Source organism: Sus scrofa, chromosome 6 (genome assembly GCF_000003025.6).
Source record: "Sus scrofa isolate TJ Tabasco breed Duroc chromosome 6, Sscrofa11.1, whole genome shotgun sequence".
Taxonomy (NCBI): Eukaryota; Metazoa; Chordata; class Mammalia; order Artiodactyla; family Suidae; genus Sus; species Sus scrofa.
In genome coordinates this window covers 76,935,352-76,947,984 of record NC_010448.4, presented here as the reverse complement: position 1 = coordinate 76,947,984, position 12,633 = coordinate 76,935,352, and the positions used below count along the sequence as shown (strand labels likewise).

General features: G+C 52.8%; 1 protein-coding gene across 1 annotated transcript in view; it reads right to left on the bottom strand.

The window, feature by feature from the left end:
- Positions 689 to 12,633, bottom strand: part of IGSF21 (immunoglobin superfamily member 21) — a 259,059-nt gene continuing 247,114 nt past the window's right edge. The window contains exons 7-10 of the mRNA XM_021095457.1: positions 2,557 to 2,642; positions 1,992 to 2,184; positions 1,597 to 1,635; positions 689 to 918 (exon numbers count right to left, since the gene is read on the bottom strand). Coding sequence (XP_020951116.1) covers positions 845 to 918; positions 1,597 to 1,635; positions 1,992 to 2,184; positions 2,557 to 2,642 — 392 coding nt within the window. The 3' untranslated portion in view covers positions 689 to 844. The remainder of the gene's footprint in view (positions 919 to 1,596; positions 1,636 to 1,991; positions 2,185 to 2,556; positions 2,643 to 12,633) is intronic.

The window sequence follows — 12,633 nt, the reverse complement described above, 5'->3', positions numbered from 1 at the left end:
CCTCATGGTTCCTAGTCGATTCGTTAACCACTGAGCCACGATGGGAATTCCAACATGTGATGTTGATTAATGTTGACCTTGGCCATGTGACTTGCGTTGGCTAAAGGGGTGTTCAAAGACATGATAGGCAGAGGCTTTAACAATGCTTGTGTGATTTGGATTTATTTCCTTAAGCTTTGATGATTCACACTAGGAGGATCAAATGTCAGCTAACCACTGCCCCTTTGCCCTCGGCCCCAGAACAAAGAGTCATGGAGGAGATCAGCCTGCCCACAGCCTAAAGTTCAGCTCAGACCAGCCTGTTGGGCTGCCCAGACCAACTCTAGACTAGATCATCTGAACCACTGAACCTCGACACAGACATAATAGCAATGCTTGCTGTGGCATATGCCACTGCTATTTGGGTTGGCTTGTTATGCAGCATTATTGTGTCAAGAGCTGACTATTATACTTAGTCTTGTGGGAACTTGGATTTTCCGAGTAGAGTCTCTGGTTACTTCCCACATCTGGACTCAAGTGAGACAAGGATCCACCCCTCATCCGGGGAAGAGCATGCCCTCCGTGTCCTCTGTTACCACCCTCAGTGCCTGTCCCAAGGCTGTGTGCCACTGAGGGTGGCGGAGGGGGGGGGGTGTTATGCCAGTTGCTGCTATAGAACAAAAACAAAATATAGAGCCACACACTGAGATGGGGAAAAGTGGTCTGTTTTAATTAAACCCGTCGAAGAAGCCAAGACACGGACAGAAAGAGACTAAGAACAAGACTGGAAATAGTTTAGAAAAGAAATGAAAACCGATCGCAGAGGTGTCAGTGCCGGAGGGAGTGGGGGGAGCGGGCTGAGCCTTCACGTCAGCTCCAGGACCACTGTCAGGGCGAGCACCACGGTGAGCCGGACGCCAGCAGGGCCCGATGTGGAACCTGCGTAGGGAGCAGCATCAGAGCCTGTGCCCCCCTGACCTACTTTCTGATGGCACGGCTGGCTGTGGAGCCTGGGGAACACGGAGCTTCAAAGGGGCTGGGCCACGAGTCTGGACTTCAGTGTTAGGATGCTCTGGGTTCAAATCCCACCTGACTATGCATGATCCCTCCCCTGTCCCCCATCTGCTGGCAGAGGTCAGGCTCCCTGGTGGCCATCAGGACCTTCTGTGGGGACTAGGAGTGGGGGGCCTCCCCTGGGAACTGTGGGATTGGCTCAGTGTGGGGAGGAGAGGGCTGGCGGGCCTGAAAGAGGGTCAGGGTCCCATAAGCATGGTGCCCAAGTCGGGGGCAGCCCAGGGAGGGTGTGTGAAACCCATCATCCTATAAATGGTCCAGGGCCCCAGAATGCAGCCCCTAGGTCAACACTGGACACATGCTCTTGGGCCCACGGCAGCTGAGCCCTCTGAGAGAGACATGGTCCCTTGAAATCCCTGCTGGCCTCTTTGGGATGCTGAGTCCCCTTAATTGCTTTAGGGCCACTCCTGCCCTTGGAGCCAGACTCTGCCCAGCTGGAGGGCCATCACCTGCATAAGACGCGAGGGAGGAGCGAGGGCATGCAAAGGGGCTCTTTGGGGGAGCAGAGCTTTGAAGCCAGAAGCTCCAGGAGTGGAGACCTACCATTGGAGTCCTCTGTTCCTCTTGGGATATTTGGGTTTTCTGTTGGGAAGAACAGAAAGAGAAGTAAAGCGTGGACGGCACTGGGAACGCAGCAAAGGAGCCCCCCTACCCAGCCCCTGCTGTGTGCTGTCTCATGTACTCTTTCAGGGCAGCCACACAGCCTCTGTGTGCTGGATGGTATCAGCCCCATTCTGTACATGGAGACCCACAGGGAGGGTAAGCAGTTTGCCAAGGATGGCCCAGCTACTAAGTGGTGGATCTAGGATTTGAACCCAGGGCTCTGTAGCTCCAAAGCCGTTATGGTTTTAACCACTGCTTCCTCTTCCTTGGGACAGCTCCAGCCAGGACCCCCCCCCCACCCCCAGTAGCTCTCCGGATCCCCAGGCGCAGTGTACCAAACACGATGAGCCGGGTGTGTGTGTCGGTGGAGCCCAGCGGGTTCTGGGCCATGCAGCGGTACATGGAGCCGTTGAGCTCAGCGGGAACCCGCTCCAGCACCAGCTCCTTCCCATCGAACTCAGCGCTGCCATCCAGAAGGCGGCTTCCAACCCGCGTCCATGTGAACATGGGCTCCGGGAAGACTTCGTTCTGTTGGTCAAAGTGGGAGAGTTGGGTCACAAGAGGAACCATTCTGCTGGAGCAGGATGGGGACACACGTTCATCTGATGGGGTGGGTGTGGCTGCCTGGCAACCCGGGAAGAAAAGGACGCTAGGGCTGGGGAGAATGTTAAGACCCACGCATGCCATGTCTGCTCGGAGATCTGGATGGGCGAGCAGAAACCTTCATGCATCCCGCAGAAGCCGATTCTGCCCTAACACAGACTAGGAGGCTGAGCCGGGGCTGGAGGTCAAGGGACGAGCATGCTGCCCCAGGGTGCTGGCCGCCTGATGGTGCCGGCCCCCTGATGGTGCCCTGGACCACTTTCCACCGCCTTCACAGATGCTCAGAGAGAGGCTGACCTGAAATCCGTGGACCAGAATCCTCACTGTATCCCCGACTCGGGCTCTGCTGGGCGTCATGACAATTTTGGGTCCTTTGGGGGCAACTGTAGGGGGAGAAAGGCCAAGTCAGAGAGGCGTGTGTTTGTGCGGGGGAGGGAAGACTAAGCAAAGAAAGCAGGGGCAGGGGGAACGGAAGAGAACGTTCCTGTCAGCTTCCATCATTCATGCCTGCATTCACCCACACACATTTCCCGACCCCGCCTGGGACCTGGGGATTTAACGGTGTGCAGAACACAATCCCTGCCCTTGTGTAGTTCACGCTCCTCGGGGGTAAAAGGCCAGCACAAGTGGTGTGATGGAGGGTCAGATCAGAGAGGTCCAGTGAATGGTGGAGTCAGGGATGCCCAAGGGAGGGGCTCCCGGGAGATGGCTCAGCTGTGGATGGAGAAAAACCTGCTCCAGCAGACGTACTGCTCAGAGGACCCACCCCAACTCCCACCTGCCCTAAACCCTTGTGCCTGCGGTTCTGCCATTATCATGCCCATTGTACCGATGTGTTAACTGAGAGGGGCGGTGACTTGCCAAAGGTCACACAGTGGAGAAGAGCTGGGATCAAAATCCTGGTCTCATCACTCCGGCTCCAGGGCTCCTTCTACCAGGTTAATCTGCTCAGGAGGGTTTTTCTGGCACCTCTGGGTTGGAGGTGAGTGGAAGGTGGCAAAGTGTGGGGGGAACCATCTCTTTCCTTGGGCCTGTGTCCTCCCTGCCTCTCTCCCTCACCTCTTGTATCACTTCTTCCAAGCCCCTTCACTCCTCTGAGCTTGAGAGACAAGACACCCAAGGATGTTGCCTCCTGGGAACCAGAGAATATGGGGCTGGAAGAGCCACTGGGATCTTTGAGTCCATCCTCCCAGGTTTCAGACTGAGAAATCGAGGCCCAGCGCTAACGAAGGGTTTTAGCCAAGGTCACCCACAAGGTCACCCACAGAGATAGTTTCTCCTGTTTTATGACTTTGGGGCCAGGCTTATTTCTGCCAGATCCATTCACTCACTCACTCATTCATTCAACAAGTAATTGTTGAGCCAACCAGGCGGCAGGGCTGGGGACACCGTGGCGATGGAGACTAAGCGCCTGCCGACAGGGAGCTGACGCTTTCATCAGGGAGACATTTGATACACAAATAAGTACATGGATGAGGCGCTGTTGGAGAGTCACAGCAGAAAATCAGAGCAGTAGGCAGTGCTGACGTTTCAGTTGAGATAAAGCTCTCAAGGAGGGTTCCAGGTGGAGGGCGTCGTGCTGAGGCAGAAGGTCAGGGGAAGTGGGCACAGGGGCCAGTAGAGCTTCCTGGGCCAGGGGAAAGTCATAGGGTTGTTCTTCTTTTCTTTCTTTCTTTCTTTTTTTTTTTTTTTTTTTGTCTTTTGTCTTTTTAGGGCCACACCCATGGCATATGGAGGTTCCCAGGCTAGGGGTCGAATCAGAGCTACAGCGGCCAGCCTATGCCACAGCCACAGTAACACGGGATCCGAGCCTTATCTGTGATCTACATCACAGCTCACGGCAACACTGGATCCTTAACCCACTGAGCAAGGCCAGGGATCAAACCCATGTCCTCAGTCCTCATGGATGCTAGTCGGGTTCATTAACCGTTGCACCACAATGGGAATTCCAGATTTTGATTGGGCTGCCATGCTTGGGACCACTCTCTGCGAACATCTTTCAGGGGTAGCAGCAGCAGGAAAGCTTTGTCCCCAGGCCCCGGGGATGGCCTGGGATCGCCCCCTCTGCCCGCCTGCTCCCGGAGCTCCTCAGAGCTCTCAGAGCAGGAATCGCAGCAGCAGTGGGCGTGGGTGGTCTCCGAGGCACTGTCAGTTTCATTCTCAGAGAACGAAACCAAAGGGCTATTAATTAAACCAGGAGCAAGACATCTTGAAGTGCCACATGGGGTGGAGGGATGCACCAGCAGGAAGAGCCGGGCTTGCTGGAGGAGAGGAGAGAACCGGAGGGTCGAGGGCGGCTTGCAGCTGCGGCTGCCAATAAAAGACACCCCTGGAGCAGGCGCTTCGCCAGGCCTTCCCCAAATGCAGAATGGGAACCGCCAGAGCAACCCTTGCCCACACGACCCTGAGTTGTTAGCAATATCGGGAGATGATGGGTTTGGGCGCTGACATTTATCCAGCACATCCTCAGTGCCAGGCCCTTGGGTGAGCTTCTTACCCACGATTTCATTTAAACTTTCCACCCCTTGATTGTCCCCATTCGGAAATGAAGGGTTAGGGCAGTCATGTCAGTTCCTCGCCTTTTTTAATTAACTCTCAAGTGCTGTGAAGGTCCTTTTGCAGGTGGGAAGCGCTGTGTAGAGTGGTCTGGCGCTGGGTTTTTGTGGGCTCTCTGTCCTGCTGGGACGGCACTGTCCAGATGCAGCCAGCAGGGGGCGTGGGAGAGCATCCCGTCCCAGAGCCGTGCAGACAGACACGTCCCTCCTAGGTCAGATTCCTAAAGGCCCTGGTTTCTAAAGCCCTGGTCCACTCCCTTCAGTCAGGCCTGGGTCTACAGAACCAGACGGGAGAGACCTGACGTTGATCAGGTGCCTAACCTGCACCCGACCCCCTTCTAGGACTGTCATGCCCACCTTAGTGCACCTAGGTTGCCGTGAAACCCAATTTGCAGGCCATAAAACTGGCCGTGAGGAGAGCAGTGGTAGAGGCAGGATCTGAGTCTTCAGAGGGAAGCTGGGAGCCTGGGGGTGAAGGAGTCGGGGGAGCTGGAGGCCTTTGTCTATGAGGGCAGCCAGACCCCTCCCTTGCCACCCTGAGCTGCCAGGCCTAGTGGCTCCTGCATGGAGCTGAACTTGAGGGCCAGAGGGTGGGCAGGTGAGGGGTCCACTTTGCCCTCACCCCTCCGAGTTTGATCCTGGCAGCTGCCAACTGGTAAAGGACTTCGTGGCCGGGGGCCCCTCTGAATCCTGCCCTCGCTGCTGCACTGAGATGCTTTGGGAAGACAGGTCAGTTGCCATCACCCTCACCTTCCACCACACGCTGATACCCCACAGCAGCTCCTGGCAGTCACGTCCTGCCTCCCCACCTTGCCCTAGAACACATCACTGAAAGTTCTCGAAGGGAGGTCCTCAGCCTCTAGGACGTCCCTCTCTCAACCCCTGGGCATATGGAAAGAGTGGGCATTGGGAGACCCAGCACTGAGGACTGCCTTCTACTCTCCTGTTGCACAACTTGGATGAGGCAGTGCAGCTTGTCAGGCCTCGGTTTTCTCACCTGTAAATGGGGAGGATAGGCTGCTATCCTACTATTTGAGGAGTTTCTCTGAAAAATGACAATGAGGGAGAAGACGAGACAGAAATGTGAACTCTGAAGTGGTCCACACCTGCTCAGAGGAATGCAAAAGATTCTGATTACGTAACTGCTGTCTTTACTTTCCTGAGCATTTTGCTGCAAAGATAGCCTGGTGAAATCTTATGGAAAAGCTCCTCTGGGGCCCCGTCTCAAGAATTCTGGATGTTCACTAGGACAACCACTCGTCCATCCATCCATCCTTCCATCCATCCATTCACCCATCCATCCATCCACCCATCCATCCATCCAACCACCCACCCACCCATCCATTCATCCATCCATCCATCCATCCATTCATCCACCTATCACCCACCCATTCATCCATCCATCCATCCATCTATCCATCCATCCAGCCATGTATCCATCCATCCGCACATCTACCCATAAACCTACTAATCCACTCACCACCCATTCATTCATCTGCTCCATCCATTTAGTTCTTTATTGCACACCTAATCTCTGTTGGCCACTATGCAGGACGATGTTAGGGTTACAATAATGAATAACAACAGTAGCTTATGTTACCTGATGACTTACTCTGTCCCTACGCTCAGCACTTTGTATGTACTGTCTGGTTTAACCTTCACAATAGCCCAGAAAAGCATTAAATAATTGATTATTAAAGAAATGTGTGTTATGTCATATGTTCAGATTGTCCTGAGCCCTGCGCCATGTGAACTGGGCAGGTAAAGGCCCTGCCCATTGTGCCCTTAAATTCTAGTGGAGGATCCAGGCCATAAGAAAATACATCATACACTTGCAGGTGGAGAGAAAGGCAGTGTCATAAAAGCAAGGTAAGGAGTTGATGGGGCCAGGAGGAAGAGGAGGCTGAGACAGGGTGTTCAGGGAAGAAGCCTCTGAGTAGAAGACTGGAGCAGAGATCTGAATGCAGGAGGGGTTGAGAGTATCCGGGGTAAGATTATTCTAGGCAGAAAGAAAGGACAGCGCAAAGTCACAGAGATGGGCCTAAGCTGAGCGTGTTCAAGGAAGAGCGAGGAAAACCCCGTGGCTGGAGCAGATGGAGCGGAGGAGAGCATGAAAGATGAGCACCGTGGGGGTGTCACTTCAAATGTGATGGCCGCCTGGTGGGTTGTTGTGTTTCGACTTTCCTATCTTTTTAAATTGTGATACAACTCACAGAAGGGAAATGCCCTGTTCTTAAGAACACACTTTGGCAAATCTTAATAAATGTGAACACCTGTGTGACCACACTCCCCATCAAATTCGAGAATATTCCCAACATTGCAAAGGTCCCCTGATGCTTCCTTCCAGTCAATTTCCACTCTCCATGGGTAAACACTGTTCTGATTTCTATCCCCAGAGGTGTGTTTTATGTTCTAGAAGTCTATATAAATGGCATTGTGCAGTGCCTACTCTGCTGTCTGGTTACTTTCACTCAGCACAATATTTCTGAGTCCATGTTGTGGGTATATTAGAAGTTCATTCATTCATCTGAACTGATGAGAAGGGATTCACTACATGACTATATCACAAATTTGTTCATCCATTTTCCTAATTATGGACATTTGTTTTTTCTTTTTTCTTTTCTTTTTTTTTTTTTTAAAGCTGCACCCGTGGCACACGGAAGTTCCCAGGCTAGGGGTCAAATCGGAGCTACAGCTTCCAGTCTACCCCACAGCCACAGCAACATGGGATCCAAGCTGCCTCTGGGACCTACACCACAGCTCACAGCAACACCAGATCCTTAACCCACCAAGTGAGGCCAGGGATCGAACCTTCGTTACTAGTCTGGTTGGTAACCCACTGAGCTGCAGTGGGAAGTCCCTGGGTTTTTTTTTTTTTTTTTTTTTTTTCTTTTTTGTCTTTTTTGCTATTTCTTGGGCCGCGCCCGCGGCATATGGAGGTTCCCAGGCTAGGGGTCCAATCGGAGCTGTAGCCACCGGCCTACGCCAGAGCCACAGCAACTCGGGATCCGAGCCGCGTCTGCAACCTACACCACAGCTCACGGCAACGCCGGATCGTTAACCCACTGAGCAAGGGCAGGGACTGAACCCACAACCTCATGGTTCCTAGTCGGATTCGTTAACCACTGCGCCACGACAGGAACTCCTGGGTTTTTTAAAATAGTTTTTGTTGTTGTTATTGCTATGGATGAAGCTGCTGTGAACATTCAGGTCTTTGTGGACGTATGTTTTCATTTCTCTCGGTTAAATACTTGGGAGTGAAATTGCCGGGTCCTAGAGCAGCGAGGGGTGGGTTTTTTTTAACCTGGTAAGAAAGTACCTGTTTTTCAAAGCAGTCATACCGGTGTATACTCCAGCCCCGGAGTTGGTGTTGGCCCTCTTTTCCATTTTAGGCATATTCTGGTGGTTGTAAAATGGTCTCTCATTGACGTTTTACTCTTCATTTCCCATCTCCCTTTTTACATGCAGAGTGGCCATTTGTAGATCCTCTCTTTAAAAAAATTTGCCTTGTCTTGTCCTTATTGATCTGCAGTCGTTCTTTACATATTCTGGATTCAAATCCTTTGCCATAGATCCATACGGAGAGTATCTTCCCTCAGTCTGTAGTTTGCTTTTTCATTTCACCTCATTTCATTTTCTTAAAAGTGTCTTCTAAGGAGCAGGGGATTTGAATTTTGATTAAGTCCAATTCACCAATTTTCAAATTTGCATTTAGTGCTTCTCGTGACCTCCTTAAGAAATCCTTGCCTACCTCAATGTCACAAAGATATATTCCAATGTTTTGCTCTAGAAGTTTTATGATGCTGTTTTACTCTGAGGTCTGTGATTCAGCTCAGATTAATTCTTGCGTGTGTGCAACACAGGGATCAGGTTCATTTTTTTCCTTAAGTGTATCCGATAGTCCTGAGGTCCTATGTTAAGAACAGTTCTCTTTCCCCGTTGAACGGTCCGGGAACCTTTGTTGAACATCATCAAACTTTTTTTTTCTTGTCTATTTTAGGGCTGCACCCGAGGCATATGGAGGTTCCCAAGCTAGGGGTCAAATCGGAGTTGTAGCCGCCAACTTACACCAAAGCCACAGCAACGCCAGATCCAAGCCATCTCATTGACCTATATACACCACAGCTCACAGCACACTGGATCCTTAACCCACTGAGTGAGGCCAGGGATTGAACCTGCATCCTCATGGATACTACTTAGATTCATTTCTGCCCAAGCCACAATGGGAACTCTTTTTTTTTTTTTTTTTAACAATTTTACTTTTTTTTTTAATTTTTTTGTACTGTTTGATTTTTCTTTTTCTTTTTTTTTTAGTGGCTGCACCCGAGGTATATTGAAGTTCCTGGGTGAGGGATCTAACCTGTGTCTCTCCACCAACCTGATCTGCAGTCAGATTTTTAACCCATTGAGCCCCAGTGGGAACAAACATCACCCGACTTTATATGGGTCTGTTTTTGGACTTGCTTTTGTTCTATCAATCTGTTTGTCTAACTTTGTAGGGTTGTGGGCGGATGTGCGTGTGTCATGATTGGATTTATACTTTTGATCATTCCTGGGAGCAGAGAGACTAGAAGAGGATGTAAGAGGGAGCAGAGAAGCTAGTTTGGGGGCTACTGGAGTAATTGAGCATGAATCGCTGGTGCTTGGATTAGATGGTCAAAGAAGAAACCAGGATGAGAAGGGGTGGATGTGGGGTATATTCTGAGGCTGAGCTGCCAGGGCTTGAGGATGGCTTGGATGTGGGGTATGAGAAAAGAGGGGGAAAGTGGGTGACTCCAAGGGGTCTGGCTTGATCAGCAGGAAGATCAAGATGCAGTTGCCATCTACTGAGATGGGTGCTCAGACCAGCAGGCATCTTTCTTCTCGGGTGTGTGTGGCATCTGAGTTGAGGGGGCATCCTGGGAGGGGGACCATGACAGGGAGCCAAGCCCCAACCCTGGTTGGCTGGACCTTTAACGTCTTGATCAGACGATTGGATTCTGTGCCCCAGGAGGTCAGCTCACACAGCCCACTGTCTCACTGCCATGGCCAGTGTGCCGGGTGCCCTGATTGTGGGACTTGCTCAGGACCCCGCCAGCACGCACCACTCCACTGGCTACACCCACTGGCTCCATGCATGCTCACCACAGCCCCACTGGGTGGGTAGTAGAGTTCAGGGGTTAAGAGCGTGGGTTCTGGGGTCAGACCTGACTGGATGACCTAAGGAGAGTTCCTTGAAGCCCGGGAGCCCTCGCTTATAGAGTGAGAATAATGATGGCACAGCTCAGCTGCCGCATAGGGTCACCGCAATGACAACTTGTGAGGAAAGCATCTTGCCTAGAGCCTGGCTCCAGACATTTCTGGGGTCACTCTTATTCCCCCAACTCAACAGGTCAGAAAATGAGGCTTAGAGACCTAAGAGGCCAAAGATCTCACCAGGTGACAGCAGCTGGGTGGATAGGAGGCCAGCCTGGGGGTCTCTTCACTCCCGCACCCAATTCGACCCCATCACATGAGTGGCCCTGCTGTGTCCCTCACTTCCCCGCTGCCTGTGAGCGGGCCTTTCTCTTGCTCTGATGAGGAGGACTGGGGGGCATGCCAAGGGGGCTCCAGTCAAGGGAAGCATCTGGAATCAGGGACAGGGCAGGCAAGGGCTTTAATATGGCATGTGATGAGGGGTAGGAAGGGGGAGGAACAGGCCAGCGGCAGTGCCCTCGCCATCCCTGGGGGACCTGAGTTGCAAGCTCACCTTACTAGCTGGTCAAAAGCCCTTATCACCTCTGGTCTTTGTCATCCTCTGTGGGTGTGGGGCAGGGAGCCCTCCCCTGGGAAGGGGAGGCTTGGGCAAGAGAGGCAGGGGGTGGCTTTTAAAGGCAAAGCATCTCGACGAAGGGTGGAGACTGCTCTGCCTCCCAGCCTGGAAGCTGATTGTATCTTAGGGACAAGGAGCTTCAGACGCAAGAAGGAATTCTGGGAAGGATGGAGGGTCCAGGCAAATGTCAGGGGGAGGGGTGCTCTGGTGAGGTGAGAGGGCTGAGAGAGGGCAGACTCTGGGTGGGGAGGGTCCCAGCGCCTGGCACATGGCCTGGCAGTAAGGGGTGCTGGTGCAGTTTCTATGGCATGATGAGCAAACGGTACTCAGGGGGCAGGTGCCATGACAATAGATGCCCTGAGGTGGCACAGTGACTGGCAGCGAAGGGCAAGATCATTGTTCTTTGTCCTCGGTCCCAGGGGCCTGGGATGGGGGCTGTGGATGCTTCCACGGAGCCCTTCACTCCTGCAGGAGATGGAGGTGATCAGCCCAGGCATCTGGGCTACTGTGAGGAAAGCAGAGGTCCGTGGTGTATAGCAGATATTCAGTCAATGTTAAGCCCAAGACCAGCCCAGCATCTTGGACTCTGGGTTGAGCTGCTAGGAGCTGCAGATGAAGGTCCAGAGGGTTGTGGGCAGGGTCAATGTGCCCATTTGCCCGCCCTCCCCACCTCCCTCCTGGTCAGTACAAACCCTGACTAGAAGAGTCTCCTATTTCCGGCAGCGAATTTTCTACGTGTCCCTTCTCCCTGCCTCTGCTCAGCTGGGGGGAGACAAATAAGGGAAATAAATCAGATGGTAGGAAACTGCCCTGGGGACATCCAGAGTTGGTGCCCTGTGGGAAGAGGGAGCAGGCATCAGACTGGGATTGGGCTTCAGGCTAAGCTGGCTCTGGGTGTCCAGTTTCCTGGTTGTATACACGTTCCACATGCTCACAGAGGACAGGGTTTCCATTGTGCTTAAAAGTGTAAAGCCAGGAGTTCCCGTCGTGGCGCAGTGGTTAACAAATCCGACTAGGAACCATGAGGTTGCGGGTTCAGTCCCTGCCCTTGCTCAGTGGGTTAAGGATCTGGCGTTGCCGTGAGCTGTGGTGTAGGTTGCAGACGCGGCTCGGATCCCGAGTTGCTGTGGCTCTGGCGTAGGCCGGTGGCTACAGCTCCGATTAGACCCCTAGCCTGGGAATCTCCATATGCCGAGGGGAGCAGCCCAAAGAAATAGCAAAAAGACAAAAAAAAAAAAAAAAGTGTAAAGCCAGAGCAGTATGCTCTCGCATCCTATCATGTTTCCTACCCAGAGCTGGCAAAGCTTCCTGTAACCTTTATTAACCCGTAACCTTTCCTGAGCCTGATCTGGCAAGCTTCCCACCTGCCATGTTCATGACCCATACCTAGGAACTGTCCCCTGGGCTCATGGGTCTCTTCTTTGACCCTGAAAACCTCCTCCTCACCTCCTATGCTCCCTTCCCTAGTCTGTCCACGTGACCTGACTCAGCAATGCTCCCTGAAGAGACCCAACTCTTGTGGGTCTCACCCAGCAAACTTCCCTGTGACTCTTCCTTTCTTTTTGGAGGGCTGCACCTGTGGCATATCGAAGTTCACATACCAGGGGGTGGAACCGGAGCTGCAGCGGCCGGCCACAGCCACGGCCACGGCCACAGCCACACGGGTTCTGAGCTGTGTCTGCAACCCACACTGACAGCAACACCAGGTCCTTAAACCGCTGAGCCAGGCCAGGGATCGAATCTGCATCCTCATGGGTACTAATCAGGTTCTTAACCCACTGAGCTACAGTGGGAACTCCGACTCTTCCATTTTCAACCTGGTAAACCTCCCGTTTCTAACACGGATCCAGAGAACTTCTGTGACTTCCATATTCTTCATCCGACTGGACCAAACTCCCCTGATCTCCTGCTAACCTGCCACGTTCTCCAACCCAGCTCAGCGAACCTCCCTAAGCGCCGGTTCCCACCTCTGTGCCCGACCCCTCCGCCTCCGCCCCATCTCCGCGGTGGCCAGCCGTTCCCCCTGTG